This window comes from Alligator sinensis, unplaced genomic scaffold (assembly GCF_000455745.1).
Source record: "Alligator sinensis unplaced genomic scaffold, ASM45574v1 scaffold29_1, whole genome shotgun sequence".
NCBI lineage: Eukaryota > Metazoa > Chordata > Crocodylia > Alligatoridae > Alligator > Alligator sinensis.
In genome coordinates, this window is record NW_005841933.1 from 2,566,983 (window position 1) to 2,581,816 (window position 14,834).

The window sequence follows — 14,834 nt, forward strand, 5'->3', positions numbered from 1 at the left end:
TGAAAGAGTCATCTCTATGCCCTCTGATTTGAAGGAATTAATCTGTTCTTTGTTTTGCTGGTTTATATACGTTTTGTTTTGAGGTCATCTTGCACTCTCTATGTACAGTTAGCAGCTCTAGTCAGAAATACTCTTTAAAAAACAATCTGTATCTTGTAAGAACAATGCAAGCTTTTCATTTCAGTTGTTTACCTCCTTAGGACTTTCATAGATAAATTGCTATAAATAGAGGTTTACCTAAATCATGGGGGGATTTGCCCATATTTGTGGGTTGATTGTGGCCTAAACTTCTAATCTGAGGTCATTTTACTGTGGCCCCATCCCTTGGTGCTGACTGATTGTTGGGGAGGGAGAGGGAGGGACAAGGGAGCAGCTGCCATCTTGTCTGCTGCCCTATGTGTTGTCCCGCAAGTCGGCGCCTTCCCATCCCAGCAGCAAGGACCACCAGCTTCCACTGCATTTTATTTTTATTTTTTTTGTTGATTTCATGGATCTCACGGACAATTCTGGATTTTGCTGTTTCCACAAAATCCATGAAACTGTCAATTAAGCAGATCCCCAACTATAAATATGGAAATATGGTACATGCAGCAGCATTCCTTTTTTTTACAAGGCATGGTTTAAATATTTACTTAGTAGAAAGTAGAACAAATCTGAAGAAGATCTAAAATTCTGCAAGATTGGGATTGTGCTTTATCAAGGTGCTCAGCCGTCTTCTGAATAATTAAACGTGATACCAGTTTACATCCTAATATAGTTTCTCAACTTTATACTCAAGTCTGTATTGCAAATTAAGAGTTCCAATATTAGCTTGGTGTATAGGTTTTTAACTAAAATGTGGTCAGCATTTTTTTGTTTGAAACTTTTGGTTTTGCCAAATTTTTCAATTAAATTGGAACATTAATTTTAAAGACTAGTTTTCAATGGTAGCAATTACAGGCAGACAGTTTTTCAGCTCTGAATTGAACATTCAAAAAATTATTTGCTAGCATATTTTTGTTTGTTTTATTGGAATTTCCTGAAGATAGTGGGAGGGGAATCATTTCCCGACTTAGCTGATTTCTGTAATACTTACTCATATGTGTACTTTTGTTTAAAAATGAGGACCAAGCCAAAAGTAGGCATAATAATAATAAAAAACATGTTTTGAGCATTCCCAGGAGTCCTTGGTTGGCTATGAAGAGGTACTAGAAGGAACATTTTCTCTGATGTCACAGTAGGGTTTCTGGAGACAGGTTTATTGTAGGCAAATTGCTGAAGATAGAGCATTTCTGTAGTCACAGGAAGGAGGAAGCAGCTTCAAAGAATTTTAAAGCCAGCTGAGTGGTCCTGAGATCAAAAAGATCAACTCTTGATTTTTCTCTTACCCAATGTTTTGAGTTGAAACAGTAAATACCATTCCTGTCTTTCAAATGGATTTTGGGGAATGGATATCAAGAAATCTCCCTTTATTCTACATGCCTCTGTTTTGGTTGGTGGAAGGGTACTGAAGTGTTTGTTGGTATGTGAAGGCAGGAATAGCCCAATGTTTGTTCTTACATTCTTTCTTTCTCGGTCTCTCTCTCTCTCTCCCTTCAGCCTTTTGAAGGACAGTTGGTAAAACAAAAGGTTGATTAATTGTAGGTAAACATACATGCTTACCTGTTGGTGAATAAAGAATTACACATAACATTTCTCTCTCCCTTCATCAAAAGGAGAATCCTATATTTTAATTTCAGAGCCCTTGGAGAAGTGGGATGTTAATTTTTAAATTCTGCAATATTAATAAGTCTGGAATAATAATTTTCTAACATTTTCATTAAAGTACCTTGGGGGCTGGAACTTCCAGTTTTTATAAGAATGTATTTCTAATCTCTCTGGTTTTTTTTGGTTACAGGAGCTAGAGTTAATGCCAAAGACAGCAAATGGTTGACTCCTTTACATAGAGCTGTTGCATCTTGTAGCGAGGTATGGACTTTGTGCTTTTTTTTTTTGTTGTTGCTTTTTTTTTTAAAGGATGGTAAAGTAAAATACAGCATCTCAAATTGTCTTCTGGTTCTGTTTTATAAGGTAAAACTACTGCAAATTTTGTAGATATAAAAGCTGTAGTCTGTCTGTCCATAACGCTTTATTCGTACTCTGATTGGTTGTCTGAACCAATCGGAGCACTCGAAGAGCGTTCTGGATAGGAGGTGGCAGCATCCCATGACGGCAGGGATACAGGGTGCAAAGACAGAGCAGACAAAGGGGGGCGCAGGGGGAAGCCAGCACCACTGGCCAGACCTCCCCCATCCCTGCAGGCAGTGGCAACAGCATGGATGGATTGGGGGGACCAGTGTGGCTGGCCCAGCCCCCCTCCCTCCCCCCCCGCCCATTCCCTGGAGGCAGCACCCATGGAGCCAGGGTTGGACCCATCCCCCCCTCTACTCTTCCCCCCCCTGCTCTCTGCAGGGAGAGAAGATGGAGCGGATGGAGAGGGGGGTCAGGGCAAGTGCTGCTGCTCCCAGGCCTCTGCTCCCTGGAGGCAGCAGCCATGGAGCCGACGGATTGGGGAGGCAATGCCAGCAGCGCTTGCTCTGCCTGCCCCTCTGATCACTGCAGGGCACAAAGACAATGAATGGACGGGAAGGGGGGGTGAGGCCAGCACTGCTGGCCACGCCCCCATCCTTGCAGGTGGCAGCAGAGTTGGCATGGGGATGAGGGCCCCACTCCCTGGAGGCGGTGACTCCCTACAGGCTCCATCCCATCCCATTCCTTCCCCCACCCATCATTCTTGCCAAGCAGTAGGCTAGTACTTAAATAAGCCAGCACAGTTTCTATAGATCATTTAACTTAATATTAATGCCTATTTGTTTAATTCCAATTGTAGGCTCTTAAAAGAAAATAATATATATGGAAAGAGGGAGAGAAAGAGAGAGACTCTTGTATATTAAAATATCCTACTAAATACAGCAGTATCATAGGAAGAAAATTTCAGTGGTGAATTTATATAATTCAGATCCAATTTCATCTCTTTTTGAGAGATTCATTGGAATTTTAAAACTCTGGAGAAGAAAAATACTGGCAGTATAAAAGAGCTAAACTTTAAGACCAAGGGTATTTCTTGCATCATTGAAGAATTATGTAGAACCTAGCTGTGATAAGAATCTGGAACTGCAAACAGACATTGCCCGTGTGACACCATAAGCACTTAGGGTTGTACAAATCCTGAGCAAACAGAGATCCATTAGGGGTGTGCGAAGTGCGCCCTATTCAATTTGGATTTGGCCTGAAATCAGGGACAGTGATTTGATTAGTTGATTCAGATCACTGTCCCTGATTCGATTCATTTCGATTCAGCCGAATCCAAATCTGAAGATTCGATGCTGATTCAGAGAATCAGTGATTCAGGCACAGATGCAGCTATAAAAGTTTTTTCTACATACCTTGAGGTAGCAGGCGCGGCTTGTGAACGGTGCGATGCTAGGGGGCATGGAGCATCCATCCCACAGGAGTGTGCAGGGGCCCTCCACATTCTCGGCGGCGAACCCAGAAGCGGACTGGAAGTACTTCTGGTACACTTCTGTGTCTGCCAGGGAGTGCGCTGGGGGGCCCCACCACGCCCTCCCAGCTCGGCAGTCAGCCGCAGGGGGACCTTGGGTGCCTCCCCATATCCACGGCACACTTCCCAGCGGACCTGGAAGTGCAACGGAAGTGCTTCTGGTCCACTTCCGGGTCTGCTGCCGAGTGTACTGGGGAGCCCCCTGTGCTTCTGTGGGACACTCTGCTCTCCAGCATTGCACCTTTCATGAGCCCCTACTACCTAGTGGCATGTAGAAAAACATTTAAAGCTGTCTTTATGTCCAAATCTCTGAATCTCTCCAAATCAATGTGGAGGGAGGGTTCCAGTTCAATTTGGAGAGATTAAGGGGTCTTCTGATTCGATTCAGATTCGGCGATTCAGACTCTGAATTGAGCCAAATTGAATCGGGGACCAAAGCTTTGCACAGCCCTAGTATCCATGCACGTTGGTATGCCTCAAATGCCCAAAATATGACTGCAACAATTTTTAGGAATAGTTTGTGCCATGTTTTCACAGTGGATGTCTCTTTGCTTATGGCATGAGAGTGTGGATGGCCCAGGGGTGTGTGCTCTCCAGCCACCCCAGGGCAGGTGCTCATTGGGTTTTAGGGTCCGGATTCTGCAGAGGATTTGTGTGGCATGCATATTGTGCAGCTTTGCCTCAAGCTGGGGTGTATGCTGCAAGTGAGGGAACACCTTTGGAGCATGGCATCTGAGGCTGTTCTGCAGGATTAGGCCTTGAACTGCAGGAGGGTCCAACCTTTTGGGACAACAGCCCCAGCTAACACCTGTAGATGCCCGTAAAGCAGATCATAGCACAGCTGATCCTCCTGTTCCATCTGTTTATCCCCTGAATCAGATTAGTATTATTGTTTCAAAAAAACTTCAGGAAACAGGTAGTTAGGTTTTTGTTTTTTGTTTAAGGGAGATTAAACACAGAACCTAAATCATACATATTTTTAGATTTTTCTTTTATATTTACAGGGGCAAATTACGACATGTGGTCACTGACCTATCTAGGTATTGATTTGAAGTTATATTGTCCCACAGGGAGCTTTAGATCAGCAGTTCATTGCCCAAGAATGCATTATCCTTCATAGTACTGTTAGTTGCTCTCCTAGGTAGCTCACAAAAGCACCAGTCCCTGCACATCCCTATGAAACGGTTATTTCATTGAACCTAGATAGTGTAACTGACTTCTACAAAGAAAAATGCTGACGGAGCAAATTTTTTTAAGTGTAAAACCAATTTGTTCAATTTAGGTTTTTTTCAACGTGCAAGTAAACAAAACTATTAAATTTTATTTAGAACCGGGATAGCAAAAGTTTGTAACTTTTCTTTTCCCCCCACTAATTGTAAATATTTAGGAAGCATTTAGGACGAAGGGTTTTTGAACCCGAAAGCTTGCTTAATAACTATTCTCCAACCATTTGGGTTGGTCTAATAAAAGATATCAAATTCACCCAAGGAACCTTGTCTGCCTAGGAAGCGTTTATATACATGGTAATACCATACACGTAGACAGAGAGAGATGAGGGGAAGACGCAATGACTAGCTGTACCTGACGTGTTCCTGAGGAAGAGAAATAGTATTTAAGCTGTTGTGTTTGGTAGTAAATGAAGCCTTTTAATTTATTCTTGGTTTCATTATGATGCTTCTAGGCCTAACCCCTAACTGGAAAGCAAGCACTGTTAACAAGGACATCTAGTCGTAGTTTCATAGTAGCTAGGGTCAGGAGGGACCTGATCAGATCATCTAGCCTGACCCCCTGCCACAGGCAGGAATGAATGCTGGGTTCACAAGACCCCAGGCAGGTGATCGTCCAACCTCCTCTTGAATTTGCCCAAGGTAGGGGCGAGGACCACTTCCTTGGGAAGTTGGTTCCAGATTTTGGCCACCCTAACTGTAAAATATTGCCTTCTGATCTCTAACCTAAACCTATTCTCCACCAGCTTATTACCATTGTTCCTCGTCACCCCAGGTGGCGCTGGGGAGAAAAGGGCTTCACCTATTTGCTGTTGATCTCCCCTGATGCGTTTGTAGGCAGCCACCAGGTTCCCCCTCAGCCTACTTTTGCCAAGGCTGAACAGGTTCAGGTCCCTCAGTCTCTCCTCATAGGCACTTGAATCATTTTAAATATAAGTGGGCTCTTTGTTTTCGTATACGTTTTCCTATAGTTTTGTGAAGACTTTTTAATGTCAAAATCTAAATTCACAGTCCTCACTTGTGTACGTGGGTGTATTGCAAAAATATAAAGCAGATTTGTTTTGTTTTACTTGAAAATCCATTGTTACAAGTAACTAACTTCCTGCTAAGACAGTGTTTCCTTTGATCTTTTGTGTCTAAGATGTATACCACAGTCCTCCTAGAATTTACTTCCTAGTTGTAGTAATGATTTCACAGATGTTGAGCTCTAGAACTGACTTTTTGATGCGTTTAATAGCATTTTTTCTAATAAAGTATTACATAAAGTTCAAGTTTATATCCATTTTAAGTTTTCTTTAATTCAAGTTAAGACAAAATAAAGTTTGTATGTTGCATTTTTTTCTAAAGCATTTTGGAAGAAAAGCAGAGTACCGTACTAATCCATAGTAATGGAAGCCTTTGCAATTTAGTTGCTACAATGCTGCAAATTTTAAGTGTCCTGGCTATATTTGAGGGAGTTACCAAGTTCATGAAACAAGGACTGGAAGTGAAGTGTTTCACCATTGGCTTGCACCAAGTATATCGCTAAAATCCCTGCAACCATCGCAGAATCTTGCTGGATTTGGTAAACTGCAGGCCTGAAAATGTGTGAATGTGCAATTCTCTTGTACTGTGTATGGATTTAAAGTTATCTTTTAGTTCATGGGTAACATACATACTGTTTATTTTGCATATATTTTTCAGGATGCTGTTCAGGTGTTGTTAAAGCATTCAGCAGATGTCAATGCCCGTGACAAAAACTGGCAGACACCTCTACATATAGCGGCTGCAAATAAAGCTGTTAAGTGTGCTGAAGCTTTGGTGCCTCTTCTAAGTAATGTAAATGTATCAGATCGAGCAGGAAGAACAGCATTGCACCATGCAGCCTTCAGTGGACATGTTGAGGTATGAATTCTTTTCTGTATTTTGTTTCCTAGCCCTCTCATTCCTTCCACTCCCCAAACTTCTTGGTTTTTTTTGAGTTTCCTGGTTGAATTCTTATTTTCTGCTTACTTGTGTTTTCATATTGCATATGCAATATGGTAGTGGTTTTGTGCCCCACAACTTTGTTGTGGGGATGTTTGCATTTTAAAAACTATGTTCCCATAGTAAGATGACTAACTAGCATTTAGGAGCCCAGTTATGGATTATTTTTCTTTCTGGCAGGAGCGGTCAACAACTTTTATTTAAATACTCAATTCTTTGACAACCTATAAACTAAAATAGTGAATTCCTAATTATTATAGTTACAGTATGGCTGCATCATTTTGAACTGTTTGTAGAAATTTAATATATAAATCTGCAGTGTGATAACTTTATAGTGTTTTTCCTAGTATATTTTAGTTTTACTAAGTGGTATGTACATAGCAGTTACAGTATCTATAACAAGTTGCTCTGAAATATTTTGTAATATTGAAGTCACATAATCCGATAATGTTGCCAACAGTAAAAACAGCTTATTTTAGAGCACAGAATATTAAGAAGCAATGTAAAAATAATGATAGTTTGCAGACAGTTAAATTAAACGGTTATTTTATTTCACACAAGACGCATTTGTTTCTTAGATTTTTATTATACGTCATTCTAAGCAATTTCTTTCATTATAAACCATAGTATATCTCTATTTTTCTTTCTCACCTTAGATGGTCAGTTTGTTGTTGTCGAGAGGTGCCAATATTAATGCATTTGACAAGAAAGACAGACGGGCTATACATTGGGCAGCTTATATGGGTATGTACATTTTTCTTCCTCCCACACACACAATTGGTTGCTAAGTTACTCTCTCTCTAATTGTTTTGTATATTTCCAGGCAGAAGTATTTAATTAAAGAAGGTCATTTAGTAATTGCTAATTAGTGATATGTATGTATATCTGTCATAAAATCACTAATGGAACACTGCAAACTTTCATCTTTACTAATATGTGTTCTGGTGAAAAAATTAGTGTCCATTCTTAAAAATGAAGAAAAACAAAAGTCTTTATATTTAGAAGAAATCTTTTAATGTTGATTCCTGATCTCTGTTTGAACATGTTTACAATAATACCAAGTGGCTAGTAAGAGGAGATTCCATTTTCTGTTAATCCGGGAATAGAAATACCATATTTACTTGAATATAAGATGACCCCCTGAATAATTAGATCCTATATATGAAAAAATTATGAACTTGTTATAATTTTCCAGGTATAGAATCTGAGTATTGGAGGATTGTCTTGAATTGCAGGGAAAGCAGGGGGAGTGGGGGGAAGATCTGGTGGTCCCTCTGCCCTGCCCACCCCCCAGCCTCTGCCCTTCCCAATGTTTGTCTCTTCCTCCCCCCACCCCACCAGTGTCTGCCTCTTTCTCTCCTTGCTTCCCTGCAGCCCCCCCGAGCACAGCACATGGAAGCCTAGCCCTTGACTGACCATGCAGCAGTGTCAAAGCTGCTCATTGGGGAGAAGGAGTTGCCATGTGCGTCATGCTTAGACGAGACCCTAGCCAGAGCCAAGCTGTACCTGACAGTAAGGTGGAGGGAAAGGGTGGGCAGGTTGGGGAGCAGGGCAGAAGCTACAAAGGGTAAGTGGAGTGGGGGGGCAGGGGCAGGAGGCTGCTCTAGGTCTGGCCTTGACCTGGGCTCAGGGCCAGTCAGACCTGCAGCAGCCTTCTGCTTCATGTGCAAATGTAAGATGAGGGGCTTCTTTCCCCATGCACACTGGGGATGCGGGGGTGGGAGGGAACTTGTCTTATATTTGAGTAACTATGTTGTGCAGTTCACTTACTGGCAGCGAGATGAAGCTTTCTTCATGCCCATTAGAATTAGACTCAAAGTGTTATTGAAAGAGTTACTACTTTTTTACTCGGTGTGTTTTGGTCAGTGGGCTAAATCAGAGATTGGCTCCTTGTTTTTGCTATTTTTAATAGTAAAATTGTGAGCAAAGCTATGATTTGAAACTGCCTTTTTCACTAAATTCTTGTCTTTCATCTGAGAGCAAATGATGGGTTGGCCACCAAGTCAGAAGTGTACTCACTTCCTTAGTTGTCCTTTATATGGAACTTTGATGATTATTAAGTACAGGACTTTTTTCCTTCAAAACAGTTGTAGCAAAGATTCAGTAAAGACAGCTAAGAACATAAGTAATGCCATACTGGGTCAGACCAGTGGTCTGTCTAGCCCAGTAGTCTATCTCTGGCAGTTGCAGGAGATTTAGAGGGAGAACATATAGATTGACAGGATGCTTTAGAGGGAGAGCATATGAACATGATGTATATAGAGCAGGGGGGATCAACCCCTGGCCTGCTGGTCAGATCCAGCCCCCAGCACTGTCATCTGGTCCACAGGGCTTCCTGTGAACCCCTGGGGAGTCCAGAGGGCTTTGGCCCTGCATGCTTGATCAGCTATGTGGGGTGGCATAGGGCCCCGGATCCTGACCCCAGCATGTGGGACTGGGTGAAAGTGGTGCGGGGGCCTAGGGCTGAAATCCAGCACATAGGGGTAGCTCTGTGCTACCCATCTGGCCTGCAGGACTAAAAGGTTGAGTGCCACAGATCTAGAGTGATCTGTCCCTGTCAGACATTTTCTGGCATCTAGCATCATAGGTTTAAAGTAAAAAAAAAAAAAAAAAAAAAAAAAAAAAAGAGATGAAGGAAAAGAGCGATAAAGGCTTCTAGTTCTCATGCTCTGATAAATACTTATTAATTTTGGCTGAAAATTCAATTTTATTTCTAAATAAGTCACAAGAATTACTGATACTATTTTTCACTTTAAACTATAACCACAGATAAGTATTTCCAGGCAGTTAACCTGAACCATTCATCAATTCAGGTTGCACAATATGTGATTAAGAGGTTAAGTCAACGTTGACCAATCTGAGTTTTATGATCAATTTTCAAGTAAAAGCCAGTTGATGCTATCCTTAATCTTGATTTGAATAGTTTCTTGATCTGAATAGTGCAGTCTGGCTCTTCAAGTACAGCTTATCTGTCAAGGAGAAAATGGAAATGTCAATATTACATGCTGAGCAAGCACAAGAATTTCTTGGATTAAATGTAGAACTGGCATCCTGACCATTTTTACTTCTTAAGGATCCTGCTGCATTCTTAGGGATTAATGTCCTGATAAAAAAAAAAAAAATTGTAAAATTTAATATTCCAGTTATGTACTCTATTCTTCATATTCCAAACCAATTTTGCAGTGTACTGTTGAATTAATAGCAGCTTCACTTCACTATGGATATAAGGGTTTTTTTCCTTCCTGATGTCGTGAATCAGAGCAGCCACCGGCAGCCGCCTGACTCACACCGGAGTGTTTAGATTTAGAGCTCGGCAGGCGGGTAGTGATGGATGGAGTGGAATTAACCAGGCACAGACACGTGTAGGTTACAGGAGTTTGTTTACTTACGTCGCCTAGATAGTGATGGACGACGCAGGCGAGCCTTTGTTCCGTTACAGCTTCGGTTACAGAGTTGAGTATACGCATATAACTTCGGTTACAGAGTCGAGTACACGCACGCAGTCAGGTTACAACGGGATAATGACGGACGTGGCGCCGGAACGAACGGTCGAGCTTGCAAGACTTTCTATGTCAATATTTTACGCTGACAGGGTGATTGATTGGGAATTGATCAATTTCCCAATTCTCTGGTGACAAGCACAGGTGTTTCCTGTGAGATCCCCAGAGTTCTCTGACTTGGGCGGAAACCGTTAAACTATTTATAGGCAGAGGTGTTTGACAGAGATGCCCAATCGTGAACCGTTATATGGAATCTTTAATTTTTGGCAGGTGGCAGCTCTTTGTCTCCTCAAGTTACAAGGTAGTGGGTTAGGCTTCTCTACCTGTTACGTGTGTGCTACGTGTGAGGAGCTTATGCTTATCTTTGACCAATTATATATAGTTTCCCCTAGCATTTTATTTCAGCTGACCAATTATCTACAGTACTCCGGCCGCGTTTTGTTTCAAGGAATTTTTGGCAGGGATGTCTTTTAACCCTTAATCGTCAAAATGAGGATGATTTGAATGGTATCTCTTGCTCAGTGGCATGGGCACAATTTAATTGGGTTGTGACACCTGATATGCTATGCATAACTTTTAGGTGCATTAAAATATGGAAAATATTTTAAAATCCATCTAGATAATAGGCGCTATAAAAAGGCATATCTCTGTTGATCCATGCCTTTGATGTGCTTAGGAGAACACTGTTGACTCTAATTTCTCTTCTATAGAAGTGAACATTTTTTACAACTTTCTCCAAGAGATACTTTCTAATGATATTGTTTCAAAGAAAACTTTGAGTTGTGCCTAGGAGAGGGAAAGCTGAATCAGTGGTAAATTACTTTGAGTTACTACACAGACATTTAAAGCTTTCATACTGCAACTAAGTGAAATTAACTTTTGAACAGAGAAAGAATTAGAAATCTTTCAGTAGCAGATATTAGCTGGACGAATAACAGATCATTAACTTTTGAGGAGGATAATATAGACTATTCCATAAGCCTTGGCTCATGTAAAATGTGTCATAATAACACAGGTATAGATAATTTAATCATCTTTTCAGTTATAGTATACTGAAGAGAATATTGCGTTTACTGAGAGAATATTGCTTAGAAAAAAGTCCATTGCTTTTCAGCCAGGACAGATATTTAATGCATTTGGTTTATTTGCCTTAGTTAATTTAACACCCAAATTGCCGCTAACTTAAGTATAGCAAACAACTGTGCTTTAGAAACTACTGCTTTTAAAAACAAGCAATTATTTTTCTAAAAGAAGCGAAAAAGGAATTCTGAAGTTTTGCTTATTCGTTATCACTGAAGTTTGAAACATGTTTGCTTATGTTAAATCTCACAAGGAAGACACCCGATTGTGGTCTTCTGTACGTTATTATAAATCTTCCATCAGTAGAAGTTTGGCTGACAGATAGCAACTATGATAAGGCAGCTGGCAACATGTGGCCTTGCACATATGGCTGTACTATAGTGGCTGTGTTGGCGTAGCATGCGCTCTGGAAGGCGCTGTCTGTTGAAGAGGCCATGGCTACTGGGAGAAACCATGTCTGCATCTACATGAGCTTCCTTGTGGCTTCCCTTTGGTGGCAGAAGCCCCATCATTCACAGCGTTAGCATAGAAAGTTCTGTTCTTAGAAGGGAACATGAGTTCTGCTAGCACAGCTATGTAGGATAAATCAGACCTATATAATCTGGTGTCATCAGGCTTAAACCGGGTGCCTGGGAGACTCATTAGATTTAGACCCGAGATAAAAAATCTCAAGTAGTGAAAACAACGTTTTTTAAGTGTAGTGGTTTATAGCGCCATAGATGTATGGCAGAGAGAGAGAGAGAGATTTAAGATCTACCATTTAGCATGCTTTTTTCATTTGTGATTCAAAAATGTTATTTATAATCACACACTAAGTGGCACAAAATAAACAGAGCATCTAGCTGCTGCTGCAGAAAGAGAACAGGGGAACAAAACGTTATGGTGGTAGGTAAGGAGAAGGTTAGGAAATTATGCTGCTCACAATAAGAGGAGCAGATGTTTGTCTCCCTTATTCTCCCTTCCATTGTCATGGCCCTGGAAATAAATAAGCATTCCCTTTTACTGCAGTGTTCTTCCACTCACTTGTGTGCTTTCCTTGTCTTCTCCTGTGCAACAGAGCTGTTGTTGTGGTGTCAACCTGTCATCTTTAATCTAGTTTCTTAGACCTTGTGTACATTAGGAACAATGCTTTATTATTTGAAAGGAAGCAGTGCTTTTGTGTTGTGTTTTTTTGGTATAGTTGGGAGAGCTGGTGGATAAGCTTTCGGGCATCAGGTTCTCTTCCTTGGGTCACCTAATATTTGAGAACGTTTTAATTGTAAAATCAAGTAAGCTACCTTGATTTACCTAATGCTGTTTGAAATTTTTCTAAGCATCTAACACAAATTCAACTTCATGTCTGTAAAATCTCATTTACTGGTAAATTTAAGACTGGTAATTTACCAGGGTCAGTTGCCAACCCAAAAAGCTGCATTTAAACAGAAAATCTACAAGCTTTTTACTGGCAGCCAAACTTTACTGAAACATTTTGACTGATATATGGTATATGTAACGTAAACGTTAACTCTGCTGCCAGGCCCCAGTTAGAAGGGCTGGTTTCAAATTTAGGGGTTTAACATCAACCACAGCAGAGGAATACACAGAGCAGGATGCAGAAGGTGCCCTTGCTGTTGCAGGCCAGATCCAGGCCATAGGTTGCCAACCCATGGATTAGATGATTCATTTAAAATCTGTTTTCTAATTTAAGACATAATTCATTTCAGAGGAGAAAGGCTCCCTTTCTATGTAATTACAGGATTGTCAGTCTAATTTTCCTGATTCCAAAATATTAATTAAAAAAAACTTTGCCAGACACTGAATAGCTTTTGGGCCACAAAATTTTAAGAATTCAGGGAATATCCAGAAACCTGCAGCTTTATCTTCCTTTATGGCTCTAAGGGCCTCTTGCATCTCATGTACAGTAAAAGGTTGGGAGAAGGAAGAGAACGATGCAGTAGAGTGTTTCTTTGCCTTTAAACGTGATTTCACTTGCTTTGTAAAAAGCATGTCAGTCAGCCTTAGACAGTGCAAGAATATGATTGGCTATTACTTCCAGTCTAATGTGGGTTTTGGGTCTTGAAGCTTCAGTGCTTGAGCCCAATTGACATAATACAGCACAGGATGAATGGATGAAATAAAGATTTTCCTTTGTATGTATCCATTTTTCTCTTTGAGTCTTGTCCAGAGACTGTAAGAGCATGGTGGCAGTTGTAGAATCACCATTTTCTTTAAATTCCTTATAAAGACAATTGCTGTCTTCATTCCACCGTGGAATATAGTCTTTTCTAAATTCCTTTGGGATGCATCTCTTAGCTGCTCCTTTTATTACATCCACAAATCTCTCATAACTTTCACTTGTGGTTTTTATCCATCTTCTATTAAAGTCAGTTTGTTTAGCAAACTGAGATCCAGTCAGCTTTATTAATGTTCCATCTTGTCTTTGGAATTGATTTGATGATTGGAATTTGAATTCCAACTATATATAAAATTGACCTATGTTGACTGTGTGGAAAGTTGCCAAGAACTTTGTGGGGTATAGGAGGGCTGTGTTGTTGGGAGTTCTGCATTGTGAAACATAAATCAGGTGTATAGTCTTGTTGCCAGGAGGCTGAGTGGAAAGTAGCTCTGTCTTTTGCATCATAGACTAATAAAAGGTTCTCTCCCTCCATCCAATCTAGAAGTACCTGGGTGGTGCTTTTCTTCTGCATATTTTTGGGGGGAGGGAGTTAGTCCCAAACCTTGCCTTTGTAACAGAAAATTCAGGTAAGAGCTAAAAGTAGGGAAAACGCACTTTTGAAATAATTTCTTCAAACTAAAAAAAACCAAACCCAAATGTAAATAAAAGAGAGGCGTGGGGGACTAGGGGAGGCCACAGTATATAAAGCTCTACCACTATATAAATAAGAAGGAAGAAAAGGATTATGTATGAATCTTCCCCAAATGTGTGTAGGTTGATAGAGGAAGACTTGTTAGGTGATATTAAAAATGTTGCCAGCATGCTTAGTACAGAGGTCTGAAAAGTCTGTTGTTTACAAAATAAGAAAATATATATTTGAAAAACACAGTCTAGTAGATTCATGCATGATGGATCAGAATGGTTATAAAAGTGACTTGTTTACACACATGGAGTGTTCATAATAGAAGTTGTTTCACAGCACACAAGTAAAAAAAAAAAAAAACATCTTTGCAAAAACTTTATGCTATAAGTTTGCGTTAAATAATCTTCCATCCATTAAATTGGGATCCGGAGACTATTCAGTACTGATGTGAAATAAGACCTACAGGCTGGGAAATCCATACTCGTGGTGCCAAAGAAAACAACTGGATAAGGTCATATTTTTGTCGGAAGAGAGAGCTCATGGATGCTCAGCAGTTGCTGACTCATGGCAATGAATTAAGTGGTGTTAATATTTGAAACCTTACTGGCTTGGATTTCAGCTATTGATAAACACTTGAGCCAAGATGTTGGTGGGTTATGCCCTTATTGATTCGACATCCTCTGAGATTATTTTAGATGAAAATTATTATTTATGCTGTCTGCAAGCTAGTTTGAGGTAATAAAAC

At 40.4% G+C, this 14,834-nt stretch overlaps 1 protein-coding gene across 3 annotated transcripts in view; it reads left to right on the forward strand.

The window, feature by feature from the left end:
- The window catches only part of ANKRD28 (ankyrin repeat domain 28), a 162,706-nt gene that overhangs the window by 85,934 nt on the left and 61,938 nt on the right, over nucleotides 1-14,834 (forward strand). For all 3 annotated transcript variants that reach the window (XM_014517957.2, XM_025198934.1, XM_006019583.3), the window contains exons 4-6: nucleotides 1,877-1,947; nucleotides 6,430-6,630; nucleotides 7,368-7,455. In XM_014517957.2, coding sequence (XP_014373443.1) covers nucleotides 1,877-1,947; nucleotides 6,430-6,630; nucleotides 7,368-7,455 — 360 coding nt within the window. The remainder of the gene's footprint in view (nucleotides 1-1,876; nucleotides 1,948-6,429; nucleotides 6,631-7,367; nucleotides 7,456-14,834) is intronic.